Source organism: Symphodus melops (assembly GCF_947650265.1).
Source record: "Symphodus melops genome assembly, chromosome: 20".
In the NCBI taxonomy this organism is placed as follows: Eukaryota; Metazoa; Chordata; class Actinopteri; order Labriformes; family Labridae; genus Symphodus; species Symphodus melops.
Window position 1 is genome coordinate 4,489,215 of NC_136710.1, and position 25,241 is coordinate 4,514,455.

Here is a 25,241-nt window from a genome sequence, read left to right on the forward strand (position 1 = left end):
CTCAAACAATAGAGGAAATACATGCAGTGTTAAAATCACTAGTCTATGAATGATGTGTTTTTCTTTCATATGGATGTGATACATTTTTATATACTAGTCAACAGAATCCATATATATTTTGTTCTTCATCAGGTCTATAATCATTTCCAATAAGTAGGCCTACTGTTTGTTATTTCATCGTTTTGCATTTACAATTACTTAAAACATATGTAATAAATAGCAGTTGGAAACGTTAAGTGCTTTGCTTGATATGTAAGATAAATGTTATGGAGTTTATATGACTAAGTAAATATTGTTTATAAAATAATGTGCTTTATGTCATCCAAATCTGCTGAAACAGATCACAGGTGACTCGAGGTCGCTTCATCTACTGTTCATATTATTGTAGCTAATTAATAGCTTGCACAGGGCAACGAAAAAAACTACTAAACGTTCTCACTTCCGGTAACCACCTTTGTTTACGTCAGAAAGTAGCAGCAGCTGGTGAACAGTGTTTAAAATCGTCGGTGTCCTACAGAAACAATAGTTTGAGGTCGAACTGGATGGAAGAACTTTAAAAGGAAGTTAATGTCCTGAAAACTCGACTTTTGGTGAGTCCTGTCAGACACGTGTGGGTTTGTAGTTTTATGCAACAAACATATTGCTAGCTTGAATTCTTAGCTAAGAGCTTAAAGGAAATTGGACATTGGGGGGGCTGACTGTAAATGTGTTAGCTTGCATTTGCAAAATGCAAAAAAAATTGTTAAACATTGATTTTTTATTGTTGAACCACAAATATTTTATAGTCTATATATTTTATATGTAATGCGTGTTTGTTTATCAGAATAAGTAAATATTTAAGTATAACTTTTGTTAAGATTTGTAACTCATTTGTGTGTAAACATCAAATGAGAGTGGCAAAAAGAGAATAAACAATAATAAATCTTGCTTTGGCGAACACATTTCATGAGGTCAATATGGGCTTTCTCCTATTATACCCAAACACTCACTGAGTCAGCAACACTTTGGATAAAAATAGGTCAATTTATTAACACAAACATTTACAAAATACATATTTCATTGATAGGTAGTATCCGTGTGAGAAATGATGGTCGTAAGAAAGACAGCAAACAGTAGGCCTTTTTTAATGTGTCGTTCCTGAAACGAGAAGGACACAATCACATCTAACCAGGTCTCACTTTTCTCAAATGTAATAGGCACACTGAGTTAAGACCGATTAGTGCTTTACATTCTTTCGCTGTTCCATCTTTTCTGTTTTTTTCAGCTCCTGCGAGATCTTCAGAGCAGCTCAGGAGCGTTTGACGAAAAAAGCTTGACAGTTTCAGACAGTAACCAAAAGAAGCAAGGAAAAGGTAAAACACGACCAGTGGAATACTTTGTGCTTTAGCAGCAAGTGTGTACCATTTGCTACACAAGGCTAATTAGGTCTAAAGTAATAAGCTACTATTATTGCTAGGTATATAAAAGAATGATGATGCCTTTAGTTCCTTTTTAAGGCGGTGAAATGAGCTGAATTGCTCACCCTTATATTTACAAGCGCATTATAACCTGAGTTCCCTCATTAACAAGAAAAAAAGATTTGAATAATGGGCAGCATAAACAAAGTCAGAAAACAAATAATGCATTAACCCTATCACCTTTTATATTCTAATGCTCATTTTGTTAAATTTGTTTTTATTTATGGCCAATAAAGATGTTAAAAAAAAAGTATTTCCATGTTGCTGTAATCTGACATGCTCGAGTTATTATTGTGCCTGTAAATATAGCTACATGGTTTAGCCTACTCAAGGCATTGTTGATTGTGTCCTCACAATTTCCATACAAATGCATTATGTTGGTTATATGACATAAGAAAATCTATTTAAAAATAACACCTGAAATTACTTTAAATTGTAATATTAATGTGCACAGTATCTAAAGACAATAGGCTTTTTTTCTATTAATACTTTGTTTGTTGTTAGAAGTCAAAGTACCCGTCCTATGTTTGTCTCTCAGCGGTGCTGAATCACGATCAACATTAAACTAGTTCATGTAACAGTCAAGGTCATCTGCCATGGTGCTTTCTTAAGTGCATGTTGTTTTTGCAAATGTTCCCTTCTAAATGTCCACTCGCAGCCACATTAAGCGGGCTACTCTTCATCCTCCTCCCACTGAGATCCCTTCCAGTGTTTCCACAGCCACACACAGTTCAAGTGTCTTTAACAAAAGTCTGAGGACGGATGCTTGAGGATCCATCCGTGGGAAAAAAAAAAAAAAAAGAAGCGTCTCAAGACTCGTATTCGCTGTCGCTGCTGACTGAGATCTCGGGGGTGGAGGCTCCCGTTCCTCTGCGCTCGTTCTCCGTGCTGCAGTCGCTCGCCTCGGGGCTGCCGAGGTGGCGAGGGGAGGGAGGCAACAAGTGGGGGTGATGGCGGCGCTCCTGATGGGAGCCGTCTGGTGAGCTCTCCGAGGGATGCAGGGACGGATCCTGCTGCAGTCTGGAGAAGACAGATGACGTTGAAGTCTCATTTAGTTTTTTTTTTTTTAAACCTCCACATGTGACAGAGCTGCGTTTCAGGTGGAGCACTGCGTCAGCTTTTTCGCTCATTAACACGCCTGATAATGTCTGTCGTAAACAAAGCCAACTGTCCCGTTATTTTCTGCTTATCAGAAAATGGTGAAACAACGTACCTGTTCTTTGCGGACGCAGCGCGGTCTCTCTGTCGGCGGTTCTTAAACCAGTTCCCGACCTGTGTGGGCGTGAGTCCTGTAGCCTGGGCGAGATGGCGTTTCCTGGACGGGTTGGGGTATGGGTCTTGGAGATACCACTCTCTCAACAGACTGCGAGTTCTTTCCTGGAGAACAAATAGAAATGATGATGTTTCATAACATTGTCTCTCGTCTATATTTTTTGAGCAACGGCAACAACCGAATTCCCCCCCGGGATTAATAAAGTATTCCTGATCATGATCCTGATTCGGCGGGCTGTACAAAGAAATACTTCGTATCTTACACGTCTGAGCAACATATCGTCATTTTGTTCTGAAAATTGAAGCCTGTCATGATGAAAAGACACCATATGGTGTTTTGATATCATCCCATGAAACCACAATAATCTTATCACTCTCATGCGATGCTCACTTTAATCTTATTAGACCAGATTTATCAATAAATGATCACAACCAACATAAGAAGTACACAAGACAATATACGCCCACTAAATGGGATCATGTTAAGTGGCTTTTATAAGCTGTTGAAGAGTATGAAGATTATCGACACTTGTGACGCAATACCTCACCGCACCACACGGGGGCGATCACACTCTCACAAACACACCTGCCTGGTTTACAACATCCACTTACAAGGTGACACTTTGGAGAGATTTTTAGCTCATGAATTTGTCTATTTCACATATCTTTGTATATCTTTAAATGAATGTATCGCGTTTATTTGCCTTTAAAAGGTACTTTTTTTTTTTTTTTTTTTTTTTTATCTTTGTAGAGAAATTGTTGCTCAACAAATCCCAGCATCAGGCTGCCATTTTTGCCGGTTTTCTTTAGTAACGGGAGACTGCTTCACTCCATGAAGCTCTTAAACTTTGAATACATGTCTCTACATTGACTCCTGGATGGCAGATACAGATAGCTCGTGGTGTTAAAAGACTACATAATATATGAAACCAGGAAGTGCTCTGGCCTAAAGAGAGAAAAAACAACAATTGGAAGCGACCATTTCAGTTATTAAATTAAGTTATTAAAGTATTTGGGAGTTTTCGCTCTATCAAATGGACTATCAGACTATTATTTTAACCGTATGAATGTGTTATGTTGCACAAGAATCAAGGAAAAACTCGCAATTATTTCTGTTCTGCTCTGTCCTTGTTTTGAAAGCGTGTGAAAGCAGAAGCATTCAAAGATAGAAACTTGCTCCCGGCTCTGTGGTGCAGCAGCAGGCCTCCGTGCTTAGAGGAGTTTAGCAGAAGCCAGGAGGATAACCGGCTCTGATTCTTATCATCTTAAGAGCTCAAAGACCAGGCGGCTTGATGCAGCAGCGGCAGGTTAAAAAGCACCTTTACAGGAATCAACTGAGTCCAGTGTTTTCATATAATGTCACAGAAAGCACATGTTTGTTTTAACTGTGGAAAAGCAGCGTGGAGACAAATAAAGCGCACAATAAGGTCAATGTAGGTTTAATATCAGAGGTTTTGTTTTTTTTACCTTGAAGCAGTGCGTTTTCTGCTCTCCGTCCCAGATCGTGCGGGGCAGGGGAAACTTCTTGCGGATCCGGTACTTCTCCACCGGACCCAGCGGCCTCCCCCGCAGCCTCTCCGCCTCCCGGTAGTGAGCGTCCAGCCACAGGTCCTGCAGCTTGGCGTGCGACTCTCGCGTGAACCTGTGGCTCTGCAGGATCTGGTACAGAGCCTCGAAGTTTCCCCCGTGAAACGCCACCAGCGCTCGCGCTCGCATCACGGACTCGTGCCGGTTCAGCGCCTCCCCGGCCGAGCCAGGGACGGCGGCCGGGAGGGACCACAGGAACCTGCCGAGTCGCTCGATGTCCCCGGTCTCCTCCAGGTTCTCGCACACCCGCGCGACCTGGTCCGGCGTGAACATGGGCAGCGGGAACATTGTCAGCTGGCCTCTTCTCAGCAGCTCACCGAAGGAGTTAGGAAAGGCTGAAAAGGCGCGCGAGATGATGCATCCAACCTGTGCGTAAAGCTCCGCGCGTTGCTGCCCTTTAATTTTAACTGTATTGACACTTTCAGCATCTATCTGCCTTGCCCTTCTTATGTAACTGAAGCTTTCCTGGTATCTGAAATGTCAGAGAAGCCTCTGCGCAAGTTTCCAGAGTGGCTCAAGCTGAATAAAGAAAGAGGACAAGGAGTCAAACTGTATTTATAGCGTGATACAATTAGCATCTCTGTGGTTGTTTTGAGAAGGATTATACGTCCCTGGCCATTAGCTTCTTAGTGGGGGGTAGTGTGTACAGAGGTGACTGGCTGATCAGCTTGTTTGGCTTAGCCTGAGGATACATTGACTGCCAAGATGACTTCAGTGAGCAAACAAGCAACGATAGGTTATTTAATAGGTCGGATCTGGAGATGGAGCCCAGTCTGAGGAGGAGAGGAGGATGGGAGATAACAGCTCAGGCTTTTGGCAGCAGAGAAAACTCTAAAAGTTACTATCAAATCATGTGAAATAAATAAAAATCTTCTTTTTAAAATGTGTAAAACCTTAAAATATGCAGCAGATACTTGGGTTGTTCCTGGTCATGCAAACCAGTATCATATAAGTGGCCTGACATTTGGCCAAAGGGGACACTTGAGGACATAAAGCTGGAGCGATCCCCTGCCAGCTAATTCCCCTGTAATTAAAACAGACGTGACATGTTGCACCCATACAGTAGGCCATATCCTGGGAGACCATACGAAAACGCCCCGAGACATCTCTGCACGACAGAGCACCTATAGCAGGGAAGGGAATTAATGATGCCGCCGCTCGCTTCAATCCTTCTGATCTCAGCAGCTCATTAATCAGTCTCAGGACACATTTCTTATTAATCAGGTTAAGCATCCTGAAAGCATCTGTCAGCTATGTTTGCAAACAAACATAACTTACTTTGCAAATCATCGCCCAAAGGAGAAATATTTCTGCCACTCAAAGACGAGCGCGAGCGGATGGAGGCCGAATAAAGACATTATTGATTCTATTCTAATAAGCAGACAGAGATAATTCCCCAGCAGTGAATATGAGGCTTTGCATAAAGGTTGCAGTCAGGTGAGGGATGATCCGTCTACAAATCCGTCTACAATACAGATATGAGCCGACTAGACACAGAATGCTAATCTGTGAACATCAGGAGTCCCAAAACCTTCAGTGCGTTTTAGATTAACCAGAGATGAAAACGACCGTCTTTTCACACAAACACAGAATAACAGAACATTCGGTTTAAATGACATTTTTCTTTTTTCTTCCCAGATCAGAAATAAATCCTGCTAAAGGGAGAGGCTCTTTGTGACTTTTCCTGATGCATCGGTTTCACGTCAGGAAAAAATGTTTGAAACCATCTTTAAAAAGATGAACTGTGAGGCGTCATTAGACAGTTTGGTGCTTTATGAACTTGAGCTGGGAGTCTTTGGGTGTCTCAGGACTTCATTCGATTTGGATTCTCGGGGGGGGGGGGGGTCATAATTCAATTTGAGAATCTATTTTTGATTTTAAAACATTTCTGGATTCATATCTATTTTTGAATGAGTCCATACTTCAGGATCTCCTCCAGTCATCTGGGAGACGGGCAGACAGTTCTTGTTGCTCCATTGATCATTCTACTGATTTAAAGAGCTAGCGTTAGCAAAGCAGGAAGTGACTGATAACACCCCCCCCCAAAATTTTTTTTATAAATAAATAAATTGATCAATTAAAAAAAAAAATCTCAGAAGATAAAAATCTTGATTTTTACATAAAAAGACGTCTGTTCCCACCTTTATTATTAATAACAGACTCAACTCCACAAGTGAACGAACATTTACAAAAAACACATCGCAAAAGTGTGAATTTATTGCAAATGAGAAAAATCAAAAAAGGTGTTTAATTGAAATTCAGGAGGATCAGCAGAAAGTGTGTTAGTTAGAGCTAACGTGCGCTCGTTCATATCTGACGTCACCGTGACGCACGTCTCATATCGTGCAGTTCTTCGTGTTCGATTTACATGAAGAGATGTTTGTGCGCGTGGCTGCGGCGTGCTCGTTTCTGCTGAACATCATCACGGTGGACGCTTCGTCACATAACCGCGGTTCAGTTTAAATACGTTCATGAAGACACAGAGAATGCAGAGAATCCAACCTGCACCGAACAAACGGGTCACAATGACCTCCAGAAAGAAACGAGCATGGCGGACGCACTTCTTCACGACGTCGTCAGTTTTTGTTAAAACGCCGAGAAACAGAAAGAGTTCAAGCAGCGAGTTGAATCTAAACTCGACGTGTGAAGAAAGAAAGTCTCCTTTATTTGTTCATGAAGCACATCTGAAAACCTCAGCTGGACGCCGCGTAAAAGAAACGACACATGAGCATCATCTAATCAATGAACAGCTCCGGTAATATTCAGTCAGTGGGATCGTCCGTTCAGCAGCCAATCGGATCTCCAGACTCTGAGAGCTGCAGGGCGTATACAATGACTTTAGAAGCAGTAGGCAACCATTTGATACGTGTCGGATCCTAAATCTAGATTAAAATAGCGGGTGTGATCTGTGGGCTAATGGAAAGGGGGGTAGGTGTGTGTGTGTGTGTGTGTGTGTGTGTGCGTGTGTGTGTGTGTGTGTGTGTGTGTGTGTGTGTGTCAGTCTCCAGCACAGAAGGGGTGAAATGAGCTCAGTGAAGATCATGCTCGCTGTTAATCTAACCCTTTCAAGGTTCAGACACTTCGCGCCACTGACCATCGCAAGCGCACACACACACACACACACACACACACACACACACACACACACACACACACACACACACACACACACACACACACACCTTCATTACAAGAAATCCTCGTCCCAATCTGTTTAACACTTTGAGGGCAGACTGAACCAAAATCTGCTTAAGCGCTCCCAAGCCGTTAGAACAGGATGAATGATAAGATGGTGATGGGATGAACAGATGATGGATCTGTTTGCAGAAGGGCAGGGGGTCAGGGCTCTAATTATACCGCCTCTCTTTCTCCTAGAATATACCGCCTAGAACATCTTCATATTATTATTATTGAAGAAATGATTTTACTAATTAAGACGATTATTATTGATTTGAACTCAAAGTTCTTTGGGGATTCTTGGTTTTACATTTTTATTTTATTTTTTAATATTGGGCCATTTATCATCTGCACTGCAACAACATCAGGTAGAGTTTTATTTTGAAATAGAATTTAAAAAAAAAAAGATTTGCGGTTAAATCCCAGCATGGAAAAGAGGGGGGGGGGGGGGTCTCAGGAGAAAACATAAAAAACCCAAGATGGAACTTTAAAGTCTGACACGCTACAGGTCTTCATATCAATGCTGCGCTTCATTAGACGTATTGACAGTGTCAGTGAACGAACAGAGAAGATTGGGCACGTTTGTGTGATCGAAGCGTCACCAGCCGAGCGCTTCCTGTCGTGCTCACGGATTGGCCCAGCCAAACTTCACACAGATTTTTCTCCAGGTGGCCGAAGGGAGAACGTCTGGACTTGTCAGAACCGTCTTCTGAATGCTGGACAGGCATCAGTATTCATTCTCGCTTGATGTCCCCGCCGTATAAATGTTGTGGAGGAGCGTTCACAAGTCCAGAGTGGAGCTTGTTGATGAAGTGGTTGGCGTTGTTGTCGCTCTTCGTGACGCGCTTGTGCGGGAGAAACGTCCGACTGAATCCGTCATGTTTTCACACGAGAAGAAAAACAGCAGCCCGAGCAGCTGCCCTGTTTGTAAGATCTAAAGTCTTCTTCTAGTTAGTGAGTCTCCTCCTGGTTTTAGCGTCTGGTCAGGAAACACGCCGGTCGTTCCGCGGTGACAACGGAAGATTTATGGAATAATATGCAAGTCTGGATTTCACCTCATGGTGGTTAGTACGAGTGCTGTGCTTGTCCTGATAGAAGGCCTTTCAGATACCAAAATATGTATTTTACTATAATGTTTTAATCTAAAGGAGCACACACACACACACACACACACACACACACACACACACACACACACACACACACAGTCACGCGATGAAGGTGGAACCCCACTCAGCATAATTAATTAGAGGCTTAAACAGGAGTCTCCTTCTTAAAAAAATGACCTGTTGATTTTGCCAACAGGCAAAGCAGGGGGCATGCATCAGTGTGTGTGTGTGTGCGTGTGTGTGTGTGTGTGTGTGTGTGTGTGGAATGGGGGTATTACCATGCTGTATAAATCCACACCAAGCACAATTAACAAGCAATTGGGAGGAGAAGTAATTAGTATTATCTGCTTATCACTGTCAACCACTATTCTAAGGAAAATGGGTCCACACACACACACACACACACACACACACACACACACACACACACACACACACACTAATTCCCCCAGGCAAATGGGTAAGGGCTAATTACAAGCTCATTTGCAACTCAATAGCAGCATCCTCTCAGACAGGTCTACCCCCCATGCTACCCCCCCCCCCCCCCCCCCTTCCCCCCCTCCCTCGTCCCCTTCACACTCTGTGTTAGCTTTACCAATCAGCCCACGCTGGGGGAACTCGCCAAACAAACGGCAAGAAAAACTGTCTCGCTGCGGGGCGAGAGGAGGAGGAGAGAGGAGGATCCCTTGATTCAATAGACACAGGTGATGCAGAGTCAATGTTAGAGGCACTTTCAGCAACCACTGAGGAGGATTTCATTCAAAGTTTAAAAGCAAATAGAGGTTTAAAGAACAATTCGGGCTGAGTCTGATGGATATAATTATATATATATATATATATAAAAATAAAATAAAGATGTTAAACGGTAGACAGACATCCTGCCAGCGTGATGACCTTTAATAACCTTAATGGTTGATGTGACAATTATCTTCTTATCCGATTTTCGTTTTTCTCGATAATGCTTGGAAATTAAAAAAAATAAAAAAAATAATCCAGTTTAAACGCGAGTTCAGCTCTTGAATCTTTTCTGTTTCCTCTTTCGTCAGTACATGTTCAAGGCGGGACTTTAACGCCTCTGTGACGCCCGCTCTGCAATGTCTAACACTGGAGGCAGAACGATGGAGGCTCGACTGTGACGGAGTGTGCGTGTATGTGAAGCTGCCACTGTGCGTTCACACACTGCGTGTCTCTGTCGCTGCACACACTGGAACAACTTCACTGCGTTCTCGTGGACTCAAAGTCGTCGTGACGGCTGAACCTCGATACACCGCTGGAATCACAATCTTAAGAAGGGGTCAAGATGAAGATCCCTGAAAGGTCAAAAATACACGGTGAAGAAACAAAAATAGAAATATATACACAATATAGTTGACCAGATCGATTATAGGTAAGAAGACTAAATAATGTTTGGAGCTCGTCTCATAATGACCTAAACATGAAAATCAATTTATTACATTTTTTTATTTTGCACACCCAAGATCATTAGAGTGACAGACCGACATTCATGGAGCGGTATCAGAGTAAGGGGGCTGCATGGGGACCCCGAGCAGGTGAGGGTTCGGTTAATGTCTCAAGGGCACATCGGCAGTAAGTGAACGGGCGTCTCTCCAGCAACCAGACTCATTTCCTGAAAGGTTTCCCTCTTAAGGACTTCCACAAAGTACCAGGAACGCACAAAGAGTCATGTGTCCTGTGACGTCCCTGCTCCCACAGTAGTGATGTGTCACTGTGCTTTTCCGAAGGGGAAATCCCATCCGTGTGGATTTGTGCGTCATTCCCAGCAGCTGTCTCCTTGACACTTCCAGGTGTAAAGAGAAAAGGCGCCTGGAGATGATTTGTTTAACGAGATGCTCTTCCAGGTATCGTGAACGGCTTGATCGGGTTGTTGTTCCCTCCACTTCAGTGAACCGGCCGCAGACGGTATCATGTTCGCTGTTTGAGGGATCAGCTTACTGCAAGCTCACGGGTAGCTGGCAAACTCTAATTTAAGCCTTTAAAAAATAGCCTGGCAAATCAGTGCAAGCAGTGGATTATTTGTATTGTTGTTTGCTCATCGGAGTCACGGAGCGGAGAGGTGACTGTCTGGGTGACGCAGCAGTTTGTGATGTAACATGTTGATTTTAAATACAATCACTGTATTGGCTGAAAGCTGAGGCTTGGTGGATGGTTTTACTACCTCATGTGTTGTTTTTCATGGCTCATTTAAGCCTTACTGAACAAGTATATACAAGATGTGTTTGCTTATGTTTTAAGGAAAAGAAAAAACATGTTGAGTATTTAGTACAGAGCACTTTTTTCTTTTCTTTTTAAGATCGTGCTTCTGTTTTTATTATTTTATCATCAGTCTTTTTCTACTTTAAATCTGTTCAGTAAAAAGCTTGAAACCTGTTCAGGTCTTCGCTGGTCTGGTACGCGATATAAACAAAACAAGGACTCACTTCTAAAAACATTGCTCCACAGTGCTCCTAGTGGTCAAAAAGAGCACAGGGTACCTTTAAGTTTTTTTGTAAGTGAAATATATTAAACACTCTTCGAGTCGAGTGATGGTTATATAAATACAATTTTTATTTTAAATGACAGTGCTGCAGATTCAGCCTAATGTCTTCTTTTTAAAGTAACAGTTTCCCAACTGCTTTGATACCTCTGATTTATGAATCATCAGCTTTTTAATCGGCTCAGATAGATATATTTAGTTCTCTAGATTCTTCTTCTCGTTTTTATTCCCTGGTGAGCTGACTTTCTTTTTTTAAAGGACGAATGTGCGTCTTTTTGATCCACTAGATGTCGCCCTCGAGCGCCAGCAGGAGCTAGCGTTGTTGTGCTAGCAGGCTAATGGTAGCGCTCTTTAGTTAGCTCGTAGCTTCACATTGCATGTAAATGTACACAAAAAAGACCATGATCTAAAAAGGCTCATGTGACATTCAAATAAGCAGCGAGTACAATATGTCCTTCTTCTTTTCTCTCGTTCCTCAATTAAACTACTTTCATACGCGAGGAGATTAGCGGACGGTCCCGTCCATGTGAACACGGCTCAGACAGAGTCACAGACTCGGGTATCACCATCATGACTCAAGAGATATTTTCAGAGGAGAAACTGGATTTCTGCTGTATTTATCCGTAAAATGTCTCATATTCAGCTTAGAAGAACTGAACCAGTAAAATAAAGATGTCTGGAAAGTCTTTTGCTTGTAACGTAGATAGCTTTTATAAATAAGTACGAGCAAGCGATAATTAAAAAACAAATAAAAACCTCGTACCTCAGCTGTTTTTAAATGCACAGACCTGTTGCCTAACATTAAAACTACCTCGCCTTAAAAGTCTCCCTTTTCCTCTGCTTCCCTCCATTCTCAAATGTAACAGGTGTTACAGGAGTTGTTTAGGAATCCTGAGGGATTTAAGGTGGGACTTATTCTTACCTAATGCTGTAATGCTCATTAATTCCTGCTTTGGTGACTTACGTCCCCCTGATCCTCTCTGGTTGGCCCAGCCCGGCCCGGCCCAGCCCGTCCTGTCAGTGGCCTGACTGAAAGGTAGAGCCGGTCGGATCATTTCTCTTTAAGCGGGAAAATTAAGGAGGGAAGGCAAGAACAAGGGAAACGTTTGGTTCATTGTTGGGTCACCGATGCTGCGACACGATGGGGGGTTGGGGTAAAACAATTTAAACCGTTTACGAGTTGGACGAAGGTTGCAATCCGTGTCATGTCCACCAACACATTCGAGCCCCAGAGTCCAGTTTGTTTGACTCGTGTGAATGGTCTGTAACAAAGACATGACGTACAGCTTGTTGATGCGATTGTTCCACTATCACTTTAGAAAAAAGACTCTTCAATGGTTCACATCAGACCAATGCAGAAGCTCGAGTGTTTATTTATTTATTGAAAACTGGACAGAAGAGAATAAGTCAGCTGGATAAAACCCACAAGAATCTTCTGGAAATAACACGAGCCTCTACTTGAGTACATCAACGTGATGACGTCTGTTCAACAGGTATCTGCTCAGGCCTGTTTGGACCTGGAGACTGTGCCCTAAGACTCTTTAAAATCACATTACCACGTAATTGATTATGGCTGAAATCGACATAATCCAAGTAATTTAGGCAAAAATAGCTGGTGTAAAAGGACACTGATTTTTTTTTTAAAGCGCAGCCACAATGATAAACACCCCCTTTAGTGACCTTTCCTCTAAAGTGGGGGGGCGGGCTTAAAGAGACTCACATACGCCCTTTGTTGTCATGTTGTGTGCTGTCATATTGTGCATTGCTTTCTAAAGGCTAATGTTTGAAAACATGGAGGGGGGAGGGGGGGGTCCAGCGTGTTTGTTGTGACATCTGCCAACATGTGTCACACTGCACCTACTAATGAGCAGATCATCTTTCGCCTCAACCAAAACGTGAACGCATCGTGTTGAGGCGTGCACATGTCAGATACTCGAGTACGTTCTGATGAATTCATGGAAATACTTTGCTGCTCACACTTTAATCCCATCTCACATTCTGATTCTCTCTGCTCTCAGTCGGTGCTCACACTGGATTGGATGCTAACTGTGAATCCACGGGTTTGGCTTGGATCGACGTGAACGTAGTCTCAGTGATGTCACTCGTTCGTTTTGGAAGCAGAAACTCCAAACGCCATCTCTCCACCTATGCGCTTCGATCGATCAGCAGTGATCAGCGAAGGCGCTCGAAGCCTCCGAGCAAACCGCCACAACTCGACCACGTACCCAGTTATGCTCATTTAAGAATACCTCGTCGCCGTGACAACCCTTCGATGCGCAACAAATAAAGAAGTCAGCGATAAGAGACCAGTTAACCACTGTGCACCAGGCTTCATTATTCAACATCAGACGCTGTCACTTCCTGACACAGTCACTCTCTAGAACAGCTTATATTGATTTTTTTTTTCTTTTTTCCCCGAGTCATGTTTTGATCCTTTGATACGAGGGCTGAGAGCTCACCGGCAATGTAATCTGTCATATCAATCCCACCTAATCTCCTTTATTAACACTGATATATGAAGTGAGTTCACTTGGCTAAATGGTCAGCCATGTTTTTTTTCTTTTTCTTTTCCAGCTTCGTCAGATTAAACTAAATTGACTCGACTCACAAAGAATGAAATCAGGAAAAGACGGACCCTTCCTCTCAAAACACAGAAGAAGGAACCGATCTGAAATCCTTCATGTAATCTTCGGGGCGTTGTTGGCACACAGCCAGTGTGTGTTGTCTCAACATTGGGGTAATTGTATCATAGCTTGCATCATCTGCTGCTGCAGCACTGTGATAAATAAGCCTTGTATTAGAGCATCGATCGAAGCAGAATTAACACGCCGCCGCCGCCTCTGCACACGCTGTAATCAGGAGTGAAGGCCGGAGAACATGTTTTAAGGCTTCTCACAGCGTGACATACGTACGCATGACAGCGCTTCATGATTACTCCTCTGCTGTGATTCGAGCGTATACGTGCGCTGTGTGCTTCCCTCTCCGCCGGGCTCATGTGACAGCAGGGGTGGGAGGCTAAGAGGCGTTAGCTTGGTGAGAAGGATTACCTCGATCTGTTAGGCCTCCTTTTCTCTCCCCTGGGTGGTGTCACGTCTCATTACTTGTGTCCTCCAGCCCAGATAGTCTGGCTTTAGCCGGGATACGTTTAAAACGCGGGCAGCCTGGGCGTCCAGGAACACCCGCTTTAGAGGCGCAGTGATACGCATGCCCTTGCTTGAGAGGCTTTTTGCTTCTCAGTAAGCAGACAGGTAAACTTCTCCCAAAGCTGCCATCGATGGCCGTTAAGCCGTCACCTGGTTAAGTGAAACGGATGGCAGCGCCGCAGAGTGACGAGCTCAGCCTGTGCTTACAAGCTGTTGTTGTTGTTGTCATGGTGTCATCCAGATGACCTGCATGTAACCAACATGTTACATGTCACATATCAGGAAAACAAAGAGTCAGTTACGTTTCCACTAAAAATAAAAACAGGTGGATTCATTTTATCGTCTGTCACTCCACCTGGTTCTCAACTGGTGGGTCGAGACCCAGAGGTGGGCCGCGGTGGTCTGTGTTTTATTCAGTGTCTTGATTCTGTTAAGTTTTGGACACTGAGGTCCAAACTGCACTATTTTTTTTCCAGTAAATAAATCGGATTGGTCGGGGGAAAAAAAAAAAAATCGTCCAGAGGAGTTGAGAAGTCAGAGGGTCATCCTGACGGTTTCTTTCCTTTGAATCAGTTCATCCAGAACAGAATCACAGCTGATCGTGAGGCTTTAAACCCAGACAGATGTATGAAACATTTGTGGATTATTACATCGTGTTTCTTTTTTTTCTTTTTAAATGCTGAAACAATAAGTCCAGTTATTTACTCAGAAAACACAGAGTGTGACTTTCTGCTGCTTATCTGTATGTGATGTATTAGAAGACCTGAAACATGGCGTGACGCGTTTCTGTTATCGACAGAACAAACAGCCGTTTGTCAGTCTGTGTGGATGAAAAAGAAGAAGAAAGAAAAACTCATCATACATCAATAAAGGACTCGGATCATAGAGCACTTAACTAAATGTGTTATTAGCGTGTTTTAAGAAGTGATCTGGTGGGCCCGGACCGTAAAAGCTCGGCCCTCTTTAGTTTTTCAGTCTGGACTCGAGGAGAGACGCAGAAACACCGCCTGACGATCTCAAATCACGAACGTTTGTGAGGGATTACCTCCTCAGGAAAGTTCAACTTTGAAGCACTTCGTAAAGATCTTCCATCTTTAAAAGAAACACAAACTGAAGGAAAGCTTTCCCCTGACTCGACCGAATCCTTTATTGAATAATTGTAAAGGCCTCTTTGAAGCATTTCTCTGAAGCGTTTGTTTTAATCACTTGTAAATCCTTCCAGTCAAGTGGCTCATTAGTGGAAATCACTGAAGTTAAGCTGAGTGGCATAAACATCCTCTATGCACCTTTTCTCCTCACACTGCTGTTCGACATGCTACAAGAGGACAAACAGCCCCGCGTTTTCATTTTGTTGAATACCTCTCCTCGGCACGGGTCACCGACTGCTTCATTTCTCACCCCTTCACTGACCCAGAAGGGCCCGTGTTTTGACCCCCCCCCCCTCCCTCCCTTCCTTTTCGAGGAACCCCCACCACCACCGCCCCGCTGATCTCGCCCTCCAGCTGGTTCCCCTCCACTGTCCAGAAGCCGGCGAGCTCTCCCGTCCTTAGCAGGGCGGCTAATCTAGATGGCGGGAGGCCTCCCTCCTGCTAGCGTACACAAGAGAGCGCAGCCCTAATTGCTTATGTCGTAAAGCTCCCTGACCCAGATAAGCCTCCACTCCCCAAAGCTGTCGATGTAAACCCCACTTTACCTCACCAAACCTGCCTCTCCTGATCCACACAAGCCGCCCCCCCGCCTTACATTTCTGCACCTTCTGCCATCTTATTAACACCCGGCACAGAGCGGACGACCAGCACCGCGGACAGACCAGACGTCTTTCCACAGAAGCTGTCTTCATTTCATAACGACTGAATTCTTTCGTTGCGTTGCCGTTGTTGAATCGATGCATTTCTTACACGTACTCGACACAGAGAAGTCGTCATTTAGCTTTGACGAGCGAGCGAGAGAGGAAACGACTATAGACATAGATAACGACATAGATTCATGAAAACCTGGAAAAAAAAAAAAGGAAACCATTCTTCGGGACTGCCTTTTAAAAGTTGTCGAACTCGTAGAAAGAAAAAGTGTGACACATTAGATGACACTGTGTAGACGGTGTTCGTCCAATGAAAGCAGGTCTGAAGCGACCGCACGGGTTTGCGTGCTATAAGCTCTCGCGTGCCGGCTTCATCGCTGAGCTCCATGATGCGGGCTTAGCAAACCAAAATGCCAAAGAAAACGCCGTCAAGTGGAGAATGTCACACGTGGCCGTCTTTGACCAGATGGCGAGCTCGCCAATCAACACTTGCTCAGCTTAGACGCAAACACAAACACACGTTAATGCTTTTAATTCTACACTTAAAAAGTTGCTTTTTTTTGGTTGCCATTTTAAAAAAAAATCTAAATATATCGCAAAATTTGGTGGAGTCCCTGTTACAGGAGGAATTGAGTCCACGTCTAATTTACTTAGAAGTCCACTTTAATACAGATCTTAATTACTAAATAGGAGCTTTTAATTGGATGCTGGCCTGCCTCGCGCTGTAATCACCCTTCACATGCTTCTGGGGCAGGGATGCTTTTAAAGCCCCGTCACACCACAGCTTCATGTCACCGCTCCAGGGTTTTGTTGGACGATGTGCTTCTGTCGATCTGGTTTGTTGTTCAACGCAAACAAACCGACAAACGTCTCAGACACACCTGAAGCCGAATCAAGTCGTGAGGCGGCGCAGCTCTCGGCTTCATCCCGCCACTCTGCTTCTTCACCGTCCAATTTAAGTGATACTTCGAGCACCTCATCTGACATGACTTGTCATTACAAATCCCTCTGGTCAAGTTAATTAATTGGATTTCTGCATTTCCAGGTGACCCGGCGAGCTGCGGGATGACTAAGGCTGACGCTCAGTAGTTGTAACAGCGCGTCGATTTCCTGTAAAAGCACAGTGAGTCACGGGTTGGGGGGTCAGACAAAGGTCATCCAGAAACTTTTTTAATTAGAAATCCCAACAAACAAAATCAGGCATTTTGAACTCATCAAAAAGACAAATGAATACAAAATAAATATGAACTTTTTTCCAAAGTCGGGAAAAGACGGAGGAGAGAAAGAAACATCGCCACAAGTTGTCAAACAATATTTAAAAAAAGTGACATCACTCCAGGAAGTACCAAAGAAAAGGGACGTTAAAGTGGTTCGAACACGATGTCGTGCTACACTTCTCCAGCTCAGGGTTGATAAAACTTTTTTTTTTTTTTTACAACCAGTTCCATTTAAAAGATAACATTTGCAATAAATACTGTATATACCATAAACACAACAAGTGAGGACAGAAAACGACTCAAATAAGTTAAAACACGTGTGTGTGTGTGTGTGTGTGTGTGTGTGTGTGTGTGTGTGTGTGTGTGTGTGTACCTGCAGTGTGAATACATCTGGACTAAACAGACAGGAAGTGGTCGTCAAGGTGTGAAAGTGCACCTTCAACATGTACCTGAAGGTGTTGATTCGTCTGCAGGCCACAGGCGGCCTCTCGCTCTGCTTCTACTTTACATCTTGATTGTGCGCTTTTATTTACGTCTCCGCCCACACGCTACATTTCTACCTCTATACTCCACACGCCTGTTAACACACTCCGACAGCAGCAAATACAGAATCCAGTGATGACATGAGTCTGATCCTCGGTCCTTTTAGTACAGCAGGTTTCCACAGGTTTTGGTTTTTTCATCACGTCATCCGGAAAAAAAAAACAAAAAACACATTTCTTAGCGCTTTCGTTGTGCCACGGACGACGCTTCAAATCCTAAAACGATCTGAAACAGATGTGTGAAAGGAGCGGACAGTTGTGGCTCAAGAGTCGACTCGACCCTCTTCAAGGCCAAACACCACCAGTGTTGTGTAATCTGTTTCCTGACACGCAAGCGTGTGTCGCCATCTGCTGGTCGGGACGCGTCATTGATCAGCACAGCATGGAAACCAAACACTGAGGCTGTGCTTGAAAATCACAATAAACAGGGTTCATGTTGGACCTGATCGTTTGACTTCCTCATGAATCTCTGCACACTTTAAATTGGCACGTTTGAATGAATGCTGGGGGTTTTTTTTTCACGCTTGTGTCTTCACATCAGCCAGCCAACAGTCCATATTTTTTTACTTCTTACTATTGAAAAAGTCTTGACCTAAAAACATGATGCATGAAAAACTAACTTTGAACTTCTGTGTTTTTAGACTGAAAAACAAAAACAAAAAAAAGTACGTCTTAATTTTTCTGCTGTTTTTGGACCGCAAGAACTTTTTTCATAGTTTCATTGATTTCTCACCACAGTTCCCTTTTTAGCTCCTGCTTCAGAGTAGGAACCATCGTGTGTAGTGTCATGGATAGTTCTCCAGAACGGTTTGGTCTGAAAACACCTACAGAGACGACTTAGTGCGATTTCAGTCGGACTTTTCGGAACGAGGCGATCTTTGATCAGCTGTCATGTTGAACTCTCTACATGTTACACACTGAAATTAGGACGCAAGTGTTTTAAGATATGACTCGGAGTGGACATGTAGAAAGTCTAAAAGTCACAGTTTAGTCTATTTTTTTTTTAGCTGGACGAGCTTACGAAACTTTAAAATAGGAAAGCTACCTCATGTGCCGTCAAAGACATTTTGATCTAACGCCAACTTCACGTTTGAGTTTGATTTAAAGAGTCTCATGAGTTGCAGCCAGCTTTGATCGGTTTCCTTTAAGCGACTGGCTGTAACAAATCCCTCGAGAGAACGTTTTCCCTGCTTGCTTTTGTCAGACGGTCTTGAAATAAACCCAAGAGTTTGATGAGATTAAACTACTCAAAAAGAAGTCTTAGAGAAAGTAGGACATGTTGGACACGGAGAGTCAGCCTGGAAGCTAAATCGGGAAAAAAGAAAAAACCTGCGTCCGTCATTTCATCTGAAAACCCATCGTGGTTTGGAGTCCCGCTCATGTTTCAGCAGCGTCTGTTGGACGACGGGTATTTGGTTTTCAGAGCCTCTTTGAAGCTGCGAAACAGAACCCGGTTGTGTTTGTTCTCCTCGTCCTTCTTGGCGTGGAACTCCCCCTGGATCTTGAAGCCGCGGTGCACCACGAAGGCCGAGCTCAGCACCGAGAAGCTGTAGCCGGCCACGTGGAGCTCGCAGGCCTGCGGGGGGGGGGGGGAGACGGAGAGACGGGGTTAGAAGAAGGAACACATGGAAGGAGTGGGAAGTGATGAGGAGGGGAAAGGAGACGAGACAAACAAGACGTCAAAATAAACATCAAGATTTCTTTTTTGAACACTATACGTCCAATTTATAACACGAGCTTCCCGTCACAAACACGCTGTGTGATAACTTTCTGCTAAGACAAAGACGATGAAGTAAACTTTTTGCAGGCTGTTTTGTGCTTCTTGTGGTCAAGAAGGTCAAATGACTTTTTATGTTTGGATTTAGGTCGCACTTTATTCAGTTTAAAGTTTCTCTATTTGTTGGTCTTCAATAGAAAAACAAGCTGTTGAAATAAGTCTGTTTTTACTTGGAAGGACAAAGAGATCCTTTGATTTATCACTGACACAATCAGCTGACATGTAAATATTTGGGGTATATTTGGGGTGCAGACTACATTGAGACATTAAAGCTTGAATTCAATGAGAGGTGAACTGAGGAGAAAACGGTGAACCGGCTTCGGACTAAATCCGGCGAGGGGATCGAGTCAGGACAGCGATGACGTGGCCTATCAAAAATGTTCGACCCAGACTTAAATAAAAAAAAAAATATCCCCGGATTTCTCGTCGACTTTTCATTCTGTCAGAAAGCCAACGCATTGTTGGCTACGCTTAATGAGAAGAAGAAAAAACAGAGCGTAACACCAACAACCCCAATCCATGAAAGACAAATTTAGATCTGGAAGCGTCCAAACACGTTTATCTGATTCTTATTCTTTGATTATACGGTTGTTATCCTCCTCAATGCTACCGGCTACAAGCTTTCCCATGTGTTCAGTCTAGTTGGCGTGGATTAGGATGATTTGGAAGTACCACAAAGATTGGATCAGACAAACCTGGCTGATTCTGTTGAAGCCGTATTGCTTGAAGTTCTCGTCATAGAGCGGCACAGTGCGGGGCCCGATGTAGAAAGGCTCCCAGGGGTCCACCCAGGTGAGCGTGTAGGCCACCTCCAAGGTGCCCGTGTCTCTGACGTGACTGTTGACCCAGCGCGAGTAGTTGGTGGGGGCTTGACAGCGAGGACACAGCTCTTCGTAGAACGGCCGGACCTCTCCTACCTGATAAAGCTGAACCAGCTCCTCCTTGGTGCTCGGCAATTTCCTGGCGTGACGGATCTCGAAGGCGGGCAGGACGAAGACCTCGTCGCTCGCTGGCTGACGCTTCTTGATCATGTCCAGGAAGTTCCGGTGCAGGTCGGCGCTCGGCATCATATCGATGTCGATAACCAGCATGAAGGAGGACTCCATGCCTCCTCTGGCCACGTTTCGGAGAAGGTTGTTGGGGTAGGAGACGTTTCCACTGATGGCGTAGTTCTTGTGTTTATCCCTGTAGGACTCCAGTCTGGAGAACACTGAAGGACAGTCCTCCAGACCTGCAAAGTGCTCCCGGTCCTGCTCGGGGAAGCTGGCCATCTCTCCCGAGAGGCACACCAAGTGGAAGTCCACCAGGGCCTGGATCTGAGGGCAGAAGAAGCTGAGCGCGTAGACCAGAGCTGTGGCAAACTTAACATCTTGCCCGTGTGCAAAAATCACCACAGAGAGAGGGTTCTGCCACCGCTGCAGGAGAGACTCCAGGTGATGCAGGTTGTTGATGGTCGTGTGTGTTCCCAAAGCCAGGACATTGGAGCTGAGCGCTGACCCAGGTTTCTGGTCAGTGGTGTAATCACTTTTGATCAAGTTCTTGTAGACCCGGTACTGACCACTGTTGTCAAAGATCCCACCAGTGGACAGAGAGTACCTCAGACGCTCCTTCCTTGAGTTTTTCTCGGCGTGTGCATTCTTCTTACCCCCGGAGCCTCCGAAGAGCTCCGAGTACCGGTACCGCTGCTGCTTACCGTGGAACCTGGATAAGAAGGACAGGTAGATGAGCTGCAGGAGCGCCACGATCAGCAGAGCACTCAGCACCACTTTGAATGCGGAACATTTCTTGGAGAGATGCATTCCAGAGAAACTGCACAAAAAAAAAAAAACACCGACCGATCGCTGTACACAAAGGCAGGGCACAAACACCGGAGCAGGCTGCTGTTTGCTTGAAGTGCCTCTGCTAACATCAGCTACATATCAATGGTGTTGATAGGACGATCGCCTGTCAGGCTGCAGATGCAAACAAATCTTATGTGCATGATTTTTTTTCTTCTGGTTTAAGCAGGGCAGACCCCCCCTTTTTTTTAATGTGGCTGTCGATATGACGAAAAATCAAGGCCAGTTTCTTTGATCTCCATCTAAACACAGCGCAGTCGACACCATTTGCTTCTGCGACAGCGGCGCGTGAACATACGTCACTACCGTAATGCTGCAACCAGAGGCGCAATCAGATCTGCTCCTGGGGATTTGTCTACTAATTTAATTAAACTAATTTAACCTCCGTCTACAGTCACGGGGTGTCAGCCTAGGACCAATGACTAGTCATAAGAAACGCATATTTTGCATATGCCACGTATGTTTAACATGGGTTAGGGTTAGGGTTTCCATAGTACCCTGGAAATGTGATTCTATGTGCACCTTTATTAGTGAACTTGGTGAGCATAGGTAGTTCATAGGACGAGGTGGCCGAGTGGTTAAGGCGATGGACTGCTAATCCATTGTGCTCTGCACGCGTGGGTTCGAATCCCATCCTCGTCGAAATTTATTTTTCTCTTTCATCATGTGTCGTCCTTTTTTTTTTTATTGGTAGAAAAATCGTTCCGTTTTTTTTTTTTTTTTTTTTAAACCCAGCACCATAATAACTTCATTAGACCAGTTGTGCAATAACAACTGTAGCCTTGTAACTGGCTCTTTCTTCTTTTCTTTTTTTACATTTTTAAAAAATCTAATTTAATTTTGCACTGTGTGAGTTTTCTTCTGCTTTGCTGCTGTAACACTGACTTTCTCCGGATGAATAAAGTATTATTTTATATTAAGAGTTATTAGTAGTAGTAGTGGTGGGGAAGTAGTAGTAGTCCAAACTTGAGGTAGGGTTTTAAAAACACAAAAGCTGCGATTTTGTTAGACGTGTATCCGGTTACTGCACAGATAAATCTGACAAGAGGAAAGATGGACATCAGGCAACCTCAGCAAGATTCTGTTGCCTTATGTCAGTTTCTTACATTCATTTGAAGGATTGTTTCCAACAGCAGCAAAGATTAATGACTCAAAAATGGCATCTTTTTTTTTTTTTTTTTTTTTTGACAACTTTAATTCAGGATCATAAACGAAAATGTGTCCTTACAACTACATGAATAGTGTGGACAGCGCACATCCAGTCCCAGGCAGAATTTCTACAGTTCAGACTTAAAACATGTCGTACAGATCAGAAAGAATTAGACAGCTTTGTGTATTTAATAACAATCATTATTAATAAATGTGTTGTAAGTTAGCAGTAACAGCTAAAGACAAACTGATCCTCCTTCAGTTTAATGAATAGAAATGAGCTAACGTGAAGACAGGTTTGAAGCTAACAGATTCTATTTGATCCATACTGACATGATAACACTTCAATCTTTTGTTCAGGATTAGAACATGTTATCAAAACGCCTCGCAACGCTTCATTTGGGCCCAGTGAAATCAGCCTTTTTAGTCCTCCCCCCCCCCAATGTTTGTAAGTCAAAAAAATCTCAAGCTCTCAAAACGCAAAGTGTTTATTAAATCAGACATTTAGATGTTTATTTTTACTTAGTCTAAACTTTAACTTTGAGATTTTAAAGTAGCAACACGGGCATGGTATCTTACATCTGGTCTAAATGTAAGTAAGACTTAAACAAATATTTGATTTGAACACTTTAATGTGTGCCACAATATTCCAGAAGTAAAAAAGAGCTCACTGAAAGGCAACTTTACACTTTACATGCACTAGTATGCACACACACAAGCAAATTATGACTGTTGGAGTTTGTGTTAAATACCAAAACAATTCAACTAACAAGGGATCCAATTTTAAACCAACATTTTGAAACGCTGTCAACGACTCCCATAGTTTCAGTTCTGCAGAAATCAAAAGGCCCAACGGTCGCCCTCCGTGACAACAAACTATGACACTAAAACGCCAGCGCCGCTCTTCGACCCGCCGCCCTCGCTGTCCCGCGACGCCGCAGACTGCTCCTGCGCCTCTGCCTCCGCCTCGCCCTGTCCCATCAAGCGGATGTTGTAGCGTTCCCTGTACTCGGTGAGATCGCGACCTTTTGACTGCATCTGTGTTTTGATGGTCTCGATTAGTTTGGAGATCTGTGGAGAGGATGAGAAGAAGAAGATCATGGCTGAAGCTCTCTTCAGTGATGAAAGTGATGAACTGGTTAAATATCTACATGAAACTTAAATACTTGAGCTTTTCTTTCTCCGCTTACATTACCTGTTCTTTGTTGTTTTCCAAGGCTGGTAGAACTTCTTTTACCGTCCTCTCCACCAACACTCCTCCTACCAGACGGAAGCATTTCCTCGAAGGGTCCACGTCCTTCAGGTTGTCAATTACTAAGCTGGAGTTTAAGAAGAAGAAAAAAGAAACAAACTGTTAGGAACAAAAAGTGACTTTGATGAAGGAAGAAGAGACTCACAAAGCTGCTCCACGTTTTCGTCCTTCACTTTAACTGAGCTGAGTGTTTTTTTGCTAAGAAGAAGACATCAAATGTAATACAGTCCGTGACTGTTCAGGTGAGCAGCAGGAGAAATGTATAACCACGTTTCCGCCGACCTGTGCTCGTTGATCTGCATCTCCAGATCTGCAGCTTGAGACGCCATACTGCGCTGCTCCTGCCGCATCTTCTGAAATGTCGCCACCACCTGAACACAGAAAGGGACACGATTACACGACGATGTAAACACTCAAGAGTCACAACCGCTTTCATTTTCAGCAGCATGTATTTTACAGAGCTGCATGAGAAACACTCAAATTCTCCTTCCTCAGTTAAAACCGATCCAAGCCAGTCAGTTGGATTTATTATTGGTTGTTAGACCAATATCCAGTATGAGTTTGGGACACCCCTAATGGATTATGTGACAAATGAAGTTCCTGTTCGGAGCAGAAAGTCTGACAAAAATGTAGCTGTTTTGTACTTCTGCAAACGAATGCTTTTATTTTGAAAGGGAGGAGCTGTTTGAGCATTAAATACACATTAACATTAAAGTAGTTTTAGTTATAGTGAAGGGAAGGAGCTGTTTGAATATTAAATATATTTAATATTTATCTTTTTGGAGTCTGCAGAGATAAAAAAAAAAAAGCACCATATGAATAGCTTCATATTCTTCCACTTTCTCGAACTAAATAACACACCTCACGTTTGTGCTGATTTAAATGATATATTACTCACATTTAAAGGTTTTTTATTCGCTTGAATCAGTGAGGAAATGTTAACTAATACAAAGTACATTTAAGGAAGACGCGCTGTAAAGTGATGAGAAAGCAAAAAGAGAGGAAGCTAACTTTAGCTTTGGTTAGCTTCGAGTCAGATTCACATCTTTATCGTCAACGGGACACGACCGACCAGCAGCGGCGGCGGTTGTACCGACTCACGCCGCCTGCAGCTGGAGGTAAATATACCTGTTCGGCTGAAGGGCCGGACGGTTTCCCACCGGCGCTGTTGCTCGATTTGCTAACCGTGCTGCTACTGTTGGCTGCCATCTTGGAGAAGGTGTTGCAGAGAAGGACCCCGGGAGCGACGTAAAGACGAGAGCATGTTACGTAAAGTTGTAGTCCATGAAAGCGCCTGGCTGGAAATTTAATTTGGTGTTTTTATGAATTTATTTAGTGCAATCTACGTCTCTTAAAATACATTAAAGGACGAGTGCAGGATTCAGTCTTTCACCGCTATTTACAAACGTATGCTGTTTGTGTTACCCGT

At 43.6% G+C, this 25,241-nt stretch overlaps 3 protein-coding genes and 2 long non-coding RNA genes across 7 annotated transcripts; 2 read left to right on the top strand and 3 right to left on the bottom strand.

The window, feature by feature from the left end:
* The first annotated feature begins 245 nt into the window (after positions 1-245).
* LOC306841282 lies at positions 246-20,853 on the top strand. Of its 3 annotated transcripts, XR_013781466.1 has the most exons (4): positions 246-590; positions 1,265-1,352; positions 17,083-17,160; positions 20,765-20,853. It is a non-coding gene; the product is annotated as an uncharacterized lncRNA (long non-coding RNA). The 3 variants fall into 3 exon arrangements; XR_013781467.1 differs by lacking the exon at positions 17,083-17,160 and having other exon boundaries at positions 20,765-20,847; XR_013781468.1 differs by lacking the exons at positions 17,083-17,160; positions 20,765-20,853 and adding an exon at positions 13,115-14,490.
* Positions 1,365-5,317, bottom strand: six7 (SIX homeobox 7). The gene is made up of 3 exons (XM_079371078.1): positions 4,197-5,317; positions 2,671-2,834; positions 1,365-2,477 (listed from the first exon to the last, which is right to left on the bottom strand). Exons 1-3 carry the CDS (start codon positions 4,602-4,604, stop codon positions 2,267-2,269), a joined length of 783 nt encoding a protein of 260 aa, XP_079227204.1. The 5' UTR covers positions 4,605-5,317; the 3' UTR covers positions 1,365-2,266.
* LOC306841281 lies at positions 17,168-17,794 on the top strand. The gene is made up of 2 exons (XR_013781465.1): positions 17,168-17,599; positions 17,634-17,794. It is a non-coding gene; the product is annotated as an uncharacterized lncRNA (long non-coding RNA).
* Positions 17,935-21,877, bottom strand: b4gat1 (beta-1,4-glucuronyltransferase 1). Its single transcript, XM_079371067.1, has 2 exons — positions 20,269-21,877; positions 17,935-19,372 (listed from the first exon to the last, which is right to left on the bottom strand). The coding sequence occupies exons 1-2, from the start codon at positions 21,370-21,372 to the stop codon at positions 19,181-19,183; spliced, it is 1,296 nt and encodes a 431-aa protein (XP_079227193.1). The 5' UTR covers positions 21,373-21,877; the 3' UTR covers positions 17,935-19,180.
* Positions 21,878-23,040: 1,163 nt separating this feature from the next.
* pfdn2 (prefoldin subunit 2) lies at positions 23,041-25,116 on the bottom strand. Its single transcript, XM_079371080.1, has 4 exons — positions 24,941-25,116; positions 24,095-24,183; positions 23,756-23,879; positions 23,041-23,631 (listed from the first exon to the last, which is right to left on the bottom strand). The coding sequence occupies exons 1-4, from the start codon at positions 25,019-25,021 to the stop codon at positions 23,437-23,439; spliced, it is 489 nt and encodes a 162-aa protein (XP_079227206.1). The 5' UTR covers positions 25,022-25,116; the 3' UTR covers positions 23,041-23,436.
* Between the last annotated feature and the right edge of the window lie 125 nt (positions 25,117-25,241).